Source organism: Mustela nigripes, chromosome 4 (assembly GCF_022355385.1).
Source record: "Mustela nigripes isolate SB6536 chromosome 4, MUSNIG.SB6536, whole genome shotgun sequence".
Lineage (NCBI taxonomy): Eukaryota > Metazoa > Chordata > Mammalia > Carnivora > Mustelidae > Mustela > Mustela nigripes.
In genome coordinates, this window is record NC_081560.1 from 140,309,534 (window position 1) to 140,325,425 (window position 15,892).

General features: G+C 34.2%; 1 protein-coding gene across 3 annotated transcripts in view; it reads left to right on the forward strand.

The window, feature by feature from the left end:
- The window catches only part of ADK (adenosine kinase), a 532,452-nt gene that overhangs the window by 362,104 nt on the left and 154,456 nt on the right, over positions 1-15,892 (forward strand). For all 3 annotated transcript variants that reach the window (XM_059397858.1, XM_059397861.1, XM_059397859.1), the window contains one exon: positions 258-428. In XM_059397858.1, the coding sequence (XP_059253841.1) occupies positions 258-428 (171 nt within the window). The remainder of the gene's footprint in view (positions 1-257; positions 429-15,892) is intronic.

Here is a 15,892-nt window from a genome sequence, read left to right on the forward strand (position 1 = left end):
AGTATACAAATCTAATATGAAATAAGTAATGTGTTATACTCTAGCATAATGGCACATACCAAGTATATTGTACTCATATGATAGATTTTTCTTCTAACCAAATGCTGCTGCTGTTTTCTCCCTTGCATCTTATAATTGTATTTTAAAGTTTGTATTATATAGATGTTTGTATTTTTTATAGGCATCTTTTATTCCGACCAAGAATGACTCTGTGGAGATGGCATTTTTAATTTCCTCTCCTTTTTTTCTTTATCCAGGGCTTTTTTCTTACAGTTTCCCCAGAGTCGGTATTAAAAGTGGCTAAACATGCTTCTGAAAACAACAGAATTTTCACTTTGAATTTGTCTGCACCATTTATTAGTCAGTTCTACAAGGAGTCATTGATGAAAGTTATGCCTTATATTGACATACTTTTTGGAAATGAGACGGTGAGTTACTTTAAAAAAAAATAAGTGGTCTTTTTCTGTTTTTTTTGGGGGGGGCTGGAGGTTATTTTTTGGTTTATGTGTAAGTTTAGAAATAAAAACTGAAATATTTGCATAAATATAATTGAAAATTACACAACAAAGCTGCCTCACTTTGGACCTCTTATTCAGTATTTTTCGTATTTCCTTTAGTATATACTACCTTTCTTTCAAATTAAAAAAATTGGTCTTTTAAAAGGTTAGATATTGAGATTTATAATTTGCATAGAGTAAAATTAACTCTTTAATGTACATTTCTGTAAGCTTTTGCAAATGCATGCCTGACATGTAGCCATGACTACAATCAAGAAAAAAGTCATTTCTGTCACCCTTTTCAATCAACCTGTCACCTTATCCTTTCATATCAACTGAATTGTCTTCTGACCAATTAAATGTTTTCCCCTGAAATTTTCATGGATTAATAAGGTAAGGGGCATTTGGTCTAAAATTAATGTTTTATGAATTTAACTATTTATAAAAAGCATGAGTCTAAATTTTGAGTAGCTATTGGTATATTATATTAAATTTTTTTATTAATATCATTTTTGCTAATATTTGTATGTTATATTTAAAGGTGATAAAATGGGGTTTGTTAAAACTTTCACAGCTTTTTATTTTTACCAAGATTATACTTTCTTTTATTTTAAATTAGTGGAAAGTAATTTTTTTGCTCACATAGTATTTATAGCTTCTGTTTAACCTGTAGACATTAAACATCCATGAAACAGAAAAAAATACCTGCAGTATATCTTTTTGTGACTTTAGCAGTATCACTTAACTTTCATGAATCTTAACGTCTTTATGTGTAAAGTGAACATGTTGTACTCTCCCAGAAGTCCATTTTGATTCAAATTATATCATTATAACAGTTTGATTATACTCACAGATTTTGAATCCAAATAAGATAACTGTGTTGTCTGAATAGAATAACATAAATTTGACCTCAACATAATTTATGAGATCACCTCAGTGATTTGTAGAAATAATATGGTATGAATATCTTCAAAGACACTTTGAAGGAAATGCTACATTCTTGATGATTTACAAACTGACATAATGGCAAGAAATAGTGGTAATGGCCTTGAACTACTGAGTATCTGCTGGAAGTCTCATTTGATTAAAATCTACATTTCACATTTCCTTTATTGCTGGTTTTATTTTCTGAAAGAAAAAGGAAGTAACTAGTAAAAGTGCTAATCTGACCTTTTAAAATAACATAAAAGAATTGGTCATCAGTATGGTGGTCTAAGAATCCTTAGGAGAAGTTGATATTTGAACTCAGAGTTCTTTGTAGTCAGGAAACATCAAACAGCAATACTTAAACATATGCTCTGAACTTTAAAAAGACTAATTTTGGGGGCACCTGGGTGGCTCAGTCGTTAAGCGTCTGGCTTCAGCTCAGTTCATGATCCTGAGGTCCTGGGATTGAGCCCCCCATCAGGCTGCCTGCTCAGTGGGAAGCCTGCTTCTCCCTCTCCCACTCCCTCTGCTTGTGCTCCCTCTCTCGCTGTGTCTCTCTCTGTCAAATAAATAAATAAAATCTTAAAAAAAAAACACAAATTTTTAAAACTTATAAAAAGATAAGTATCATTCCAGAGAATGAGACTTTAGAATTAGAGATAACTTGAGAGAATTGAATACCGTCAAAACTTCAGCTGTGACTTTATAATATCAAATGACCACATTTCGGAAGAAAATGGGGAGGAGCCTTAAAAACAAAACATTACAGAACACACAGAAAATTCTTTAATTAGAGTTCACATTTGAGTGTGTGCATGGCTCAGTCTGTTAAGTATCTGACTCATGGTTTCAGCTCAGGTCATGATCTCCGGGTTGTGAGATAGAGCCCAAATGGGGCACCACGTTCAGCACAGTCTGCTGCAGATTTTCCTTCTCCCTCCACCCCTCCCCCTACTTGTGTGTGCACATGTGCTTTCTCTCAAGATAAATTTGAAAAATCTAAAAAAAAAAAAAGCTCACATCTCCTAAACACTTATAAATAATGGTGGAAAGCATGTACAGAACCAGAGAATAATTCTAGAAGTTTGGCATAGATTTAGAAGAATAGAAAAAACTAGAGGTACAGATTATTAGGTTTGCAGAAAATGCTGATGATATCAAAATGGTCTTCACTTAAAAAAAAAAAAACAAAACTCCAAATGCTCAGCAAGAACAAGAAAAAATAATTGGACTTGATCAATATTAAAAACTTTTGTGCATCAAAGGACACTATCAAAAAAGTAAAGCTTAAAACCAGCAGAAGGAAGGAAATAATAAAGTTTAGAAGATAATTAAATGATATAGAAACTAAAAAACAAAACAAAAAAAGAACAGATCAGGAGCTGGTTCTTTGGAAAAAATTAATAAAATTGATAAACCTCTAGCCAAGCTTATCAAAAAGGAAAGAGAAAGGACATGAATAAATAAAATCACAAATGAGGAAAAATAACAGCCAACACCACAGAAATACAAACAATTAGAATATGATGAAAAACTATATGCCATCAAATTGAACAACCTTAAGGAAGGGGATAAATTCTTAGAAACATATAAACTAACAAACTGAAACAGGAAGAAATAGAAGACTTGAACAGACCCATAACAAGCAAGGAAACTGCATTAGTAATCAAAAAACTTCCAACAGGGGCGCCTGGGTGTCTTAGTGGGTTAAAGCCTCTGCCTTCGGGATCAAGCCCCACATTGGGCCCTCTGCTCAGCAGGGAGCCTGCTTCCTCCTCTTTCTCTTCTTGTCTCTCTACCTACTTATGATCTTTGTCTGTCAAAAAATAAATAAAATCTTTTTTAAAAAAACCAAACAAAAAACTTCAACAAACAGAAGTCCAGGACCTGATGGCTTCACAGGCAAATTTTACTAAACATTTAAAGAAAAGTTAAGGGGCGCCTAAGTGGCTCAGTAGTTAAGTGTCTGCGTTTAGCTCAGGGCATGATCCCTGGGTCTGGGATCAAGCCCCACTTAAGGCTCCCTGCTCGATGGGGAGCCTGGTTTTCCCTCTGTCCCTTCCCCTGCTTGTACTCTCATTCATTCATTCTCTCTCTCTCTCTCTCTCTGTGTCAAATAAATAAGTAAAATCTTTTAAAAAATAATAAAGAAAAGCCAATGAAAAATTAATACCTATTCTTCTCAAACTATTCAAAAAAGCAAAAAGGAAGGAAAATTTCCAATTCATTCTATGAGGCCACTGTGAAGTGTTGAATCACTATATAATGCACACGTGAAACTAGTATTACACTGTATGTTAACTGATGGGAATTTAAATAAAACTTTAAAAAAATAATAAATTGAAAGGCCATGGAGTGGGTACCTGGGTGGCTCAGTAGGTTAAGCAACTACCTTCAGCTCAAGTCATGATCCCGGAATCCCAGGATTGAGGCCCACATCGGGCTCCCAGCTCCACAGGGAGTCTGCTTCTCCCTCTGACCTTCTCCTCTCTCATGGTCTCTCAAATAAATTATTAAAATCTTTTTAAAAAGAAAGAAAGAAAACCCACGGAGTGAGAGGAAGTATTTGCAAATGATGTATCTGGTAAGAGATTAACATCCAGAATATATATCTCAATAAGGAAACAACCCAGTTCATAAATTGTCAAAGGCCTTCCATAAACATTTCTCCAAAGAAGATATATAATTGGCTAATAAGCACATGAAAAGATGTTTACCATCACTAATCATTACTGAAATGCATTTAAAAACCAAAATGAGATACCACTTGATACACCTTAGGATGGTGGTTTTCAAAAATTTAGAGGGGAAAAAAAGTATTGCCAAGGAGGTTGTGAAATTGAAACCCTTTTGCATTGGTTATTGGAAGGTAAAATGGTGCTGCTGCTGTGGAAAACAATTTAGTGGTTCCTCAAAATGTTGAACAATTATTATCATATCATCCAGCAGTTCTCCTAATTGGTATATATCCAGAAGTCCTGAAAGCAGGGACTCAAATACTTGCACACCAATATTTATGGCAGCATTATTTCCAATAGCCAAATGAATAGATAAAATTTGGTACATACGTAAAATTAAATATTATTCAGCTTTAAAAAGAAATGAAACCCTGATACATAATACAAGATGAATGAATTTTGCAAATATTATGTTAAGTGAAATAAGCCATACACAACTTCTGGAGTTTCCTATAAGGACTCCACTTACATGAGGTGCCTAGAATAGTTAAATTCATAGAGACAGACAGTCGAATAATGGTTACTAGGCCCTGCAGGAAAGGGGAAATTGGCAGTTATGCTTAATGGGTACAAAGCTTCTATTTGGGATAACAAAAATGTCTGGAAATGGATAATGGTAATGGTTGCACAACATTATGAATGTACTTAATGTCACTGAATTGAACACTTAACATGGTAAAATTTTGTCTTGTATATATTTTGCCACATTGTTGAAATGATTGATTCTACAAACCAGTAAAGTTAGACTAGGACTTATAGAATAGTAAAGATATTATGCTATTACAATCTATATATAGTATAGATAATTAAAGAAATCATTTTTCCCCACCTAGAAGAGAAAGATGTAAAATTATAAGCTATAAGTCATGTCAGGATAGCTTTTTACTTTGTTGGTATAGTTAGTATTCATTTGAATTCGTTTCAGTAGATATGTAGTACCTATTATGGCAGACCAGGAAACAAGGGATGTATAGTATATTTGAGACCATCTGTCATGATATGGATTATAAGATAATAAATATTAGATACAGGGCAGTTAGATGTATTTGGTATTTTGTTGAACCAGTCTCAAAATTTCTGCTGATAAATAAATAGTTTTCTAGTGCTATGCTTCAGTGTTTACTCTGAGCTTTGCTCAGCTATCAGTGATTCAGATAAAGCTGTATTTGCAGATAATGCAAATGCAGAGAATGCAAATAATTCAATACTTTAACAAATATCAAGTAAGTTGAATGTCAAAATGAGACTTTTGAAAACTTTAATAGACTGGATTTATCAGTTGAGTGGTGAAATTTAATAAGGATAAATGTAAATGATTATATATTGAATATAAAAAGCAACTGTGGCATTGTTTTCTTTAATCTCATCTCTCATTGTTCTCCTTGAATACTTTAGTAATCATCAACTATCTTTAGGTCCATGAGAAGAAGGGACATTTTATTTCTAAAATACAATGGAGGGATGGCTGGGTGGGTCAGTTGGTTAGGCCACTGCCTTCGGCTCAGGTCATGATCCCAGGGTCCTGGGATCAAGTCCCACATTGGGCTCCTTGCTCAGCAGGGAGCCTGCTTCTCTCTCTGACTGCTTGTGCTCTCTCTCTGACAAATACATAAATAAATAAAATCTTAAAATTCAATGAAGTGTAAAATATATTCCTCGGAGAAAACATACATGATGGTTTTATGTTTCTTTCTGCCCCTCACCCCCCAAATCAAATCTGTGCTTATTGGGGCGCCTGGTTGGCTCCGTCCTTTAAGCATCTGCCTTTGGCTCATGTCATGATCCCAGGTCCTGGGATCTCTCCCTTTGTCAGGCCACAGCACAAAGGGGGAGACCCTCTTGGTAGTCTCTTTTGAACTGAGGAGATGGGAGCTAAAAATTCAGGAAATCTAACAGCTGGACAGCTGGAGTTTGCAAGTCAGAGTACCAGAGAGAAAAGAGCTACATAGAGAACACAGATTTGCAGAGTCCCACCCAAATCTTCAGCTGAGAACTAATCAGTGCACATTTGTCAGGAAACCAGTGAAGGCTGAGAACCACCTGAAAAGATTAGAGGGAGTAATCTTCAGAGTGCATGTGGAACCTGTAATCATTCTTGTTCTGTGAGCCAGAGTGAATAACCTCATAATTCACGGGGCTCCAGATAGAGTACTCAGAACGCTAATGGGGCAAATTAGACTAGAGTAGAAGATACTGTGGTTCTTCTCCTAACAATGTTATTCCAGTATAATTGACAGCCTGTATGTAATGGCTAAATTCCTTGAAAAACATACAGTACCAAAGCACATTCAAGAAGAAATAGAAATAGGGTTATTCAGGTTACCTATTAAAGAAATTGAATTTTTACTTTAAACCTTTCCCACAAAGGAAGTCCAAGCACCAGATAGCTGCTGTGTTGAATTCTGGCACAAATTTAAGGAAGAAATAATAACAGTTCAATACAAACTATCCCAAACTATTGAAGAGAAGAAGTAGTACCAAAAATCAAACAAAGAATTTAAAAGCTACAGACTAATATTCCTTATAAAAATAAATGCAAAAACTCTTAAGATAGTTTTAGCAAATCAAATGCAACAGTATATAGAAAGGATAATCACCATGACCAGGAATGCAGAAATCAATCAATATAATCCACCTTAATAAAACTAAGAAAACATAATCTTCTGAATAAAGACAGATTTGATGAAATCAGCATCCTCTCCTGATAAAAGCCTTCAAAATAGTAATAGAAAACTATTTCAGTCCAACAAAGGACATTCACAAATAATATACAGCTAACATCATACTTAGTGATGAAAGACTGAATATTTTCCTTACAAGATCAGAAACAAAACAAAACTCTCAGCTTCTATTCAACATTGTGCAGTGACAGGAAGGGATAAAAAAAATCCAGATTAGAGTGGAAGAAGTAAAATTATATCAAACACCATTATTGTGGGTTTTTTTTTTAATTCTATAAAATCTGCAGAAAGCTATTACAACTAAAAGGGAGTTTAGCAAGGTTGTGGGATACAAGATAAACATACAAAAACCAATTTTACTTCTATATATTAACAGCAAACACTCAGAAATTGATATTTAAAAATACTATTTCTGGGACTCCTGGGCGGCTCAGTCAGTCAAGCGTCCAGCTCTTGATTTCAACTCAGGTCATGATCTCAGGGTCATGGAATAGAGTCCTGCATCAGGCTCTGTGCTCAGCGGGCAGTCTGCTTGGAATTTTTTTTTTTTTTAAGATTTTATTTATTTGTCAAAGAGATCGAGCGAGAGCGAGCACAGGCAGACAGAGTGGAAGGCAGAGTCAGACGGAGAAGCAGGCTCCCTGCGGAACAAGGAGCCCGATATGGGACTTGATCCCAGGACGCTGGGATCATGACCTGAGCCGAAGGCAGCTGCTTAACCAACTGAGCCACCCAGGCGTCCCTCTGCTTGGAATTTTCTGTCTCCCTGAGAGAAATCAATAAATAACAATTCGTTAATTTTTTATGATACTGTTTCTGATACCAGGGCTCCTGGCTGACTCAGTTGGAGGAGCATGTTACTCTTGATCTCAGGGTTGTGAGTTCAAGCCCCAAATGGGTGTAGAGATTATTTAAATAAAACTAAAAAATAAAAAATAAAAATGTTATTTCTGATATCATAAAAATGTATGACATATTTGGAATAAATCTAAGAAAAGATGTGCAAAGTGTATATATATACTAAACACTACAAAACCTGTTGAGAAAACAAAAGAAGAATTAAATGGAAAGAAATAGCATGTTCATGGGTTTTTAAGACTGTTGTTAAGTATGAATGGAACTAGAGCATATCATGCTTAGCGAAATAAGTCAAGCAGAGAAAGACAACTATCATATGATCTCCCTGGTATGAGGAAGTGGTGATGCAACATGGGGGCTTAAGTGGTAGGAGAAGAATCAATGAAACAAGATGGGATTGGGAGGGAGACAAACCATAAGTGACTCTTAATCTCACAAAACAAATTGAGGGTTGCTGGGGGGAGGGGGTTTGGGAGAAGGGGGTGGGATTATGGACATTGAGGAGGGTATGTGCTTTGGTGAGTGCTGTGAAGTGTGTAAACCTGGCGATTCACAGACCTGTACCCCTGGGGATAAAAATATATGTTTATAAAAAATAAAAAATTTTAAAAAAAAGACTTGTTAACTGTCAGTTCTCAAATTGGTGTATTTACATAATTTAATCAAAATCCCAGCAGTTTTTTTCAGTAGAAGTCATCAAACTTATTCTAAAATTCATATGGAAAAGTCCTGGACTAGACTAGACTAGCCAGGCCAACTTTGAAGAAAAAAAAATCAGAGGACCTTTACTACTACATGATTTCAAGACTTAATATAAAGCTATACAATGTGTCATGGGCCTAAAGATAGACAAATAGATCATGTAACAGAAGGGATCGTCCATAAATAGACCCATAATTGAGTTTTCAAGAAAGTTTCAGGGGTCATTCCATGGGGAATAGGTTTGTTTTTGTTTTTGTTTTTTTTAAGATTTTATTTATTTAACAGAGTAGCACAGCAGGAGAGGGAACACAAACAGAGGGAGTGGGAGAAGCAGGCTTTCTGATGAGTAAGGAGCCCCATATGGGGCTCGATCCCAGGACCCTGGGGTCATGACCCGAGCCGAAGGCAGACACTTAACCAATAAGCCACCCAGGTGCCCGAATAGTCCTTTTAACAAATCATGCTTTTTTGAATATCCATATCCGTCATGCAATTAAATATCCATATCCAAAAAAGCAAACTTCAGTCCATACAACTGTATAGTTCTTTGAGTGTCCAAAATTAAAAAGTGTGACTCGGGCAAATATTGGCAAAGTATAGAGTTAGAACTGTCATATGCAGCTGGTGAGAATACAATATAGTACAAATGCTTTGAAAATAGTTCTCCAGTTTCTTAGAAAGTTATATACACAACCACCATATGACCTTGCTATTCCCTTGTAGGTGTTTACCCAAGAGAAATGAACGTGTATGTTCATACAAAGACATACACAAATGCTCATAGCAGTTTTAATTGTAATATCCAATGTCTGGAAAGAACCCAAATGTCCATCAACTGGTGACTGGATAAACAAATTGTTAGGTATCCATACAGTAGAATACTACTCAACTATTAAAGAAGTGAACTATTTATACATGCACCTACATAGATGAATCTTAGAATATATATGCTGAATGAAAGATGAGATGGCAGGCAAAAGTACACTCTGTTTGATTCTATTTAAATTAAATTCTAGAAAGTTGAAACTAATCTCTAGTGACAGTAGATCCATGGTTGCCTAGGGATAGATATGTACTGTGAGGCCATGATCACACAAACAGACGTTAGAAAAATGTTGGAAGTAATGGATATGTTCCTTACCTTGATTGTGGTTATGGTTTCAGGACTTGATCCATGTGTCAATACCTATATACTTATTCACTTTGAATTTGTGTAGATTATAATATAATAACTATGTCTCAAAAATTATATCAGAATTTTTAAAAAATATATGCTGTGTGGTTCTATTATAATTAATCAAGTCACTCACATAATAAGTTCCAAAGAATCACTGTCAAAATTAATTAAGTACCAATTAATTTTTTTTACTGACCCTGTATCAAATTTGTTATTTCTATGAAAAATTGTATTTTAATGGTATTGTCAAGCCAAAGGAGAAGTGCTTTGATAGTCTTGGGTTTTAATCTCATAGACTATTAAAAATTATTATACCCCACCACTGAGTAATGCTTTAAAGTTACAAATGTTTCCCACAAAAACCATCATTTAGGGGCACCTGAGTGGCTCAGTCTGTTAAGTACCTGCCCTCAGCTCAGGTCATGATCCCGGGGGCCCTGGAAGCAAGTTGAGCCCAGCGTCAGGTTCCGTGCTCAGTGGGGAGTCTCCCTTTCGCCCACCCCAGTCTGTGCTCTTGCACACTCATGTTCTCTCTCTCTCAAGTAAATAAATAAAATCATTAAAAAATTATTTAATATACACAATCTGTGGCTAGTTTTCTAATGCATTTAAAGTTTCAGCTTTACTTATAGAAAGTACTCAGTGTATGTTAGGTGATACTGATGGTGTTGTTAGGAATGCTGATCTTATTCCTCCACTTAAGTTTTACTTAACTAGCTTGCTTAGATAACATGCACACATCATTTTCTTGATAAAACAATAAGTAGTTACAGGTAAATGAGGGAGAACTCGTGGGTATTAGGCTATTCTTTGGTAGGCCACCTTACTTCTCTTCCCACAATGTTCTTTGTTTATAAAAAGTCAAGTCAATTTATTTGCCCATAAACATTTTTAATCAGCTTATCTTCATTATTATTTAGTTATATAATCTGATAAAATGTGAGTACAAATGAAATGAGGACTTGCTTAATGAGTTAAATCAGGGTACAAAATTCAATAAAGATAAATTGTTTTAAAAAGTTGCTCTTAAATTAGACAATGGCATGAAAATTATAAAATATTAACCAAAAAGCTGTAAATACGTACCACTCAGAAGTAGCTTTATAAATGTCTACAAATTTTCACTCTGGTTTCAAGAAACTTAAACTGGAAATCAGAAACTACCAATTACAGGTTTGGTTCTATAAGAAAGATTCTAGAATATCAGTCAGCAGATACACATGCAAAGTTTTAACCCTACTTTAGCCGAAGGCAGAGGCTTAACCCACTGAGCCACCCAGGCGCCCCTAACTCTACTTTAAATATTAGTAAATGATATATAGTTATAAATAAATAAAATATATAGATTTTTCCTTATTTTAACCAACTTGTTGATTTATTAGTCAACTACTATTCCTTTAATTTCCTGATGTGTAAAGTAAGGGGATTATATAGAAATACTGAATGATTCTTAATTTTTTTCTTGGAGCTTAAAATGTTTTTTTAAAAACCTAAGGATTCATTTTCTCACATATTCTAATATTCAGTAACACTGACCAATTTTATTCTAAATCAGCAAAGCCCTTGTTCTGAAACTTAAAAAAAAAATGCCTACCATATTTAATTTTAGGTAACTATTCTTTTTTCATTGTTAATGTTACAGGCTCAACTGTACCTTTCAGGCTACTTTTTTCCAGTGCCTCATCCTATTTCTTTTATCTGATTTGTGCAAGGAAATTGATGTTCTTCTCCAGGGAATGTCTGAAAATATTTGGTTAGGCAATCCAGACACAAAGTAGAAGTGTCCACAGGAATCCATTGCTGCATTAACATGCTAAAAACGAAGTATAGTTATTAAGTGATAAAATTTACTTTTTTCTTTCTTTTCTCTCATTGTGGTAAAAAGCACACTACAGAAAATTTACCATTTTTTTTTTAAGATTTTATTTATCCATTGAACAGTAGTAGTAGACAAAATAGGCAGAGAGGCAGGCAGAGAGAGAGGAAGGGAAGCAGGCTCCCCGCTGAGCAGAGAGCCCGATGCGGGGCTCCATCCTAGGCCCTTGGGATCATGACCTGAGCTGAAGGCAGAGGCTTTAACCCACTGAGCCACCCAGGAGCCCCGAAAATTTACCATTTTTAAGTGTACAATTCAGTAGCATTAAATACACCCACACTGTTGTGCAACCAGCATTACTATCCATTTTCAGAACCTTTCATCATCCCAAGCAGAAGCTCTGTGCATATTAAACAACTCCCCCACATATCTGATAACCACTATTATGTTATCTCTAAATTTGCCTATTCTAGGTTCCTCTTTTTAGTAGGATCATACAACAATTATCTGTTTGTGTTATTTCACCTTTACTTGATGTTTTCCGTGTTTATCCATATAACATGTATCAGACTTTTGTCTTTGTTTATTCAGTCATCTGTTAATAGACATTCAGTTTATTTTTGCCTTTTGGTTTTTGTGAATCATGCTGCTATGAATACTGCTGTACAAGCATGTGTTTGAGTACCTGCTTCAGGACTTTGAGGTATTTACCTAGAAGTGGAATTGGCAGATTGTATGATAATAATTCTGTGTTTAACTTTTTGAGGAACCACCAAATTCTTTTCCACCACAGCTGCCCCATTTCCATTCCCACCAGCAAAGCATAGTAGTTCCAGTTTTTCTGTATCCTTCCTAACACTTAGAATTTTCCCCTTTTTTTGACAGTAGCCATCCTAATGGATGTGAAGTAACATCTCTTTGTGATTTTGATTTGTGTGGTTTACTTTTAACTGACATTCAGAAATGCATAGAAACATTTCTCTTTACCTCAAAATGTTTTGGTGCCCTGTTATGTTGCATTTTGTACTTTTAAACAGCATGCCTGAATTTAACAATTTCTTGTTAAGATAGTTTTGAAATTACTCTAGTATAGAACTTCATTAAATGTGATATTGTATTTTTCTTTTATTTTTTGACGTTGTCAAAGTTTAAAATATTTCCCTTCAGCAACAGACATTTGTTAGCTGGAACCACGTGTAATCAGCTTAATAAAGAACTTTCTACATGCAGGTAATTATATCCATTGATGCCTGCTAATGCAAGCTGCTCTGTAGTCATTATCTAGCAATATATGACTAAAGAACTTGATTATTCTTGTTTTTCATTTTTATTAAATTAAGAAGTTTTTTTTTTTGAATAGTGTCATTTTGTAAGTGGTTCTTAAGGGTAATACCTTTCAAGGCTCCATAATCACTAGATAATTAACCTGCCAGGATTAAGTACACTCAACTTTGCCTCAGGATGCTTAACTCTCAAATAAGGTCAATTATCTCATGATAATAACTGCTTTGTCAAGAATTACCACTTAATTCCACTGTGAAACGTCACATCACCCATATAATGCACTTTAAGATAGTTTAAATAATAAAATACAGCTTGAAAATCAGGCAGAAGAATTCAGTTTAATTATTTCAAACAGATTAAGAATGATAACATTTTAGATAAAACTCACTCTCATATACCTAGTATTTTGAATCTCACAGATGATTTCTATTTATAAAGATTATATATTACTCTACTTCATCAGTCCTTTTGCTGGCAATTTTCCCATTTTATTTATACATTGTCTTACAGGGAAGTCCATTTTAAACCTCTTGACCCTACATAGGATTCACCATATTAAAAATCTCTAATCTAGACCAGGAAAACTAAAATTACTCTTTCCTAAGTGATGATTTGACTTTTTAAAAAATGTATCTATTTTATCAAAGAATGAGTCATTAAACAGTGATCATAATTCTGCAGTTTGTTGATGTGGTTGTGGTGTTGTTGAGTAGCTCTTCAATCTCGTTAGGACAGTGATACACAACCAAAACCAGGAATTCTACTTTGGAAGAATGTGTCAGGACATTTTGAAAGAAATGTAAAATTGGCTTTAGGTATTTGAGCCCATGTTTTCTAAACCTGACTAATAACTAATGACTAATGACCTTATAAGTAAACTCTTAAAATATTTTTACCAAACGAGATGGAATAGGTTAGATTTTTCTGTTCTGTTTACCCATTTGGTGGGTGGGGTAGGGATTTTATTGGTATTTATTGTTTACATTGTTAAGTCAATTTTAATCTAATAGCCATTGATTCTTCTTTAAGTGACAACAGTTAATAACTTAAAAGCAACAATAGTGCTTTTAATTGTAATTAACCATTGATAAACTTTTTTTTTATCTTGTCAGTTTTGGTACATCTGTAAAATAGAAGATATTTGCTACTTCAGTATGAAAATCTATGTAAATGTATAAATTATGTGTGCCAAATATGATAAGTGCTACACATGAATGCATCTTCACTCAGATAATTTCTTTGGTTAGGAAACTTTCTGTTCATTGTAAAGTTATTATTTCTAATTTTTGGAAGTTCTTTGTCTCTCAAGTCTATGTATATTTTATTCTAAGAGAATTTCTTTTTTTAATTTTTATATCTTTTTGTCAAATCTAAGTCCTTAAGACACATGATTTTCAAACATTTGCAGAGAGCCAGCCTCTCATCAGATCCATATTCTGACAATAGAAGAGATGGTCTTTTTTTTCCTTGTTTCAAGGTATTCCCATCATGAATGTGGGTAATCTAAAATGTTAATGTTAATGCTACCTTTGTAGGTATACAGAAGTGCCTTGTTTCTTCCACAGAAAAGTGGAAGTCACCTTCCTGAGACTGTTCATATAGATCATTCCATTCCTCTTTTTTTGCTGAAAGCAGTGACAGGAGCTTTTGAAATAGACAAAATCCACGGTTATAAGATCAATCAAGGAAGGTAGAAAGAGATGTTTTCAGAGAAGATACATAACCCCTTCAAAAAATAAATAAAAACTTATGGTGTTCTTATAAAATTCTGACATATTTATATATCCTGCTGAGGATAATGAAATTTCAATTAAGACAGGACTGTGGCACCATAAGATCACTGTTTAGTTCCTGGATTTAACTTTCTCCTTAGGGTCTTTCTGGTATATTTTCCTGGTCTGGGGAAAGAAAGATTCACTGTAGCACAAGGGGGATTCCTAATGTCAGTAGCATGTTGTAAAGAAATGCTATTGGAAGGATTCAGAAAGAGCCAAAGGCTTTGTAACTATGTGATTTACATCTCCCTCCTTCCCATGTTCTTAACTCTTTTTCTCCTTTTCTCTTCTGATCCCCACCAGTATACCCTTCTTTCTTGCTTCCTTTCTCTCTGTCCCCTTACCAACTCCATTGCCTCTCCAAAGAGGACGGTTTTTAAGTCATTCCAGACTACTGTCCATTATTAGTAAAAAACCGAGTAATCTGAAATAGCTTAAATTGCTTTGGAGATAATCATATTTTATCTAATGCCATACATACCATGTTACTCAGTATTTCAATTAGTCTTATTGTATATTTGATTATTTCAGTTACTATATTAAAAATTTTTGACAATTCTAATATCATCTGTCTAGTATGCCATGATTTAAAGGTAATGAGTAAATATTGAAAGTTCTTATTTAATTCATTCTTAAATGTCTTATTGAAATTATTAAATAAAATTGACTTATCCTTATACATAAAAACTAAATTTATATGACAATTGAAGGAAACCTGGACTTTAATCAGAAAATCTGGTTTTTGACTCAGCTTAAATTTTTTCTGTGCCTTTCCTCTGATGTTAGGAGGATAATTAGCAAAATTTAAATAAGTTCTGTAAATTAGTATTTAATCAACAGTCATTTCTGAACTTTGATGATTCTACAGTAGTTATATAAAATGTTCGTATCTGGAAAATTCCTACTGTTTTTTACGTGATTCAGACCCAACCTAAAATCCTAGATTGCATTTAATGTTTCCTTGGTCTCTTTAATCTAGAATACCCCTTGGGGTTTTTTTTGTTTTGTTTTGTTTTTTTGCCTTTTGTGACCATGACACTTTTGAAGAATACTGGCCAGTTATTTTATAGAATGTCCCTCAATGTAGGATTGACTAATATTTCCTCTAACTAATGCTTTTTTTGGCAAGAATATCTCAGAAATGTTGTTGTGTCTTTTTTCATACTATGTATCAAGATTTCTACATTTCTCATTACTGGTCACATTAATTTTGATCACTTGGTTAAGGAGATGTTGACCCGGTTTATGTACTTTAAGTTTATTTTTCCTTTTGTAATTTAATAAGTATCCTACTGGAAAATACATAAGGCTATGTAAATATTTTGTTCTTTCATTATATTTTACCCACTACTTTTAGCATCTATCTGATGATTCTTGCCTCTAGTAATCATTGTGGTATTGCCAAATCATGATTTTTTTTTTCGTGTAAGGTGATTT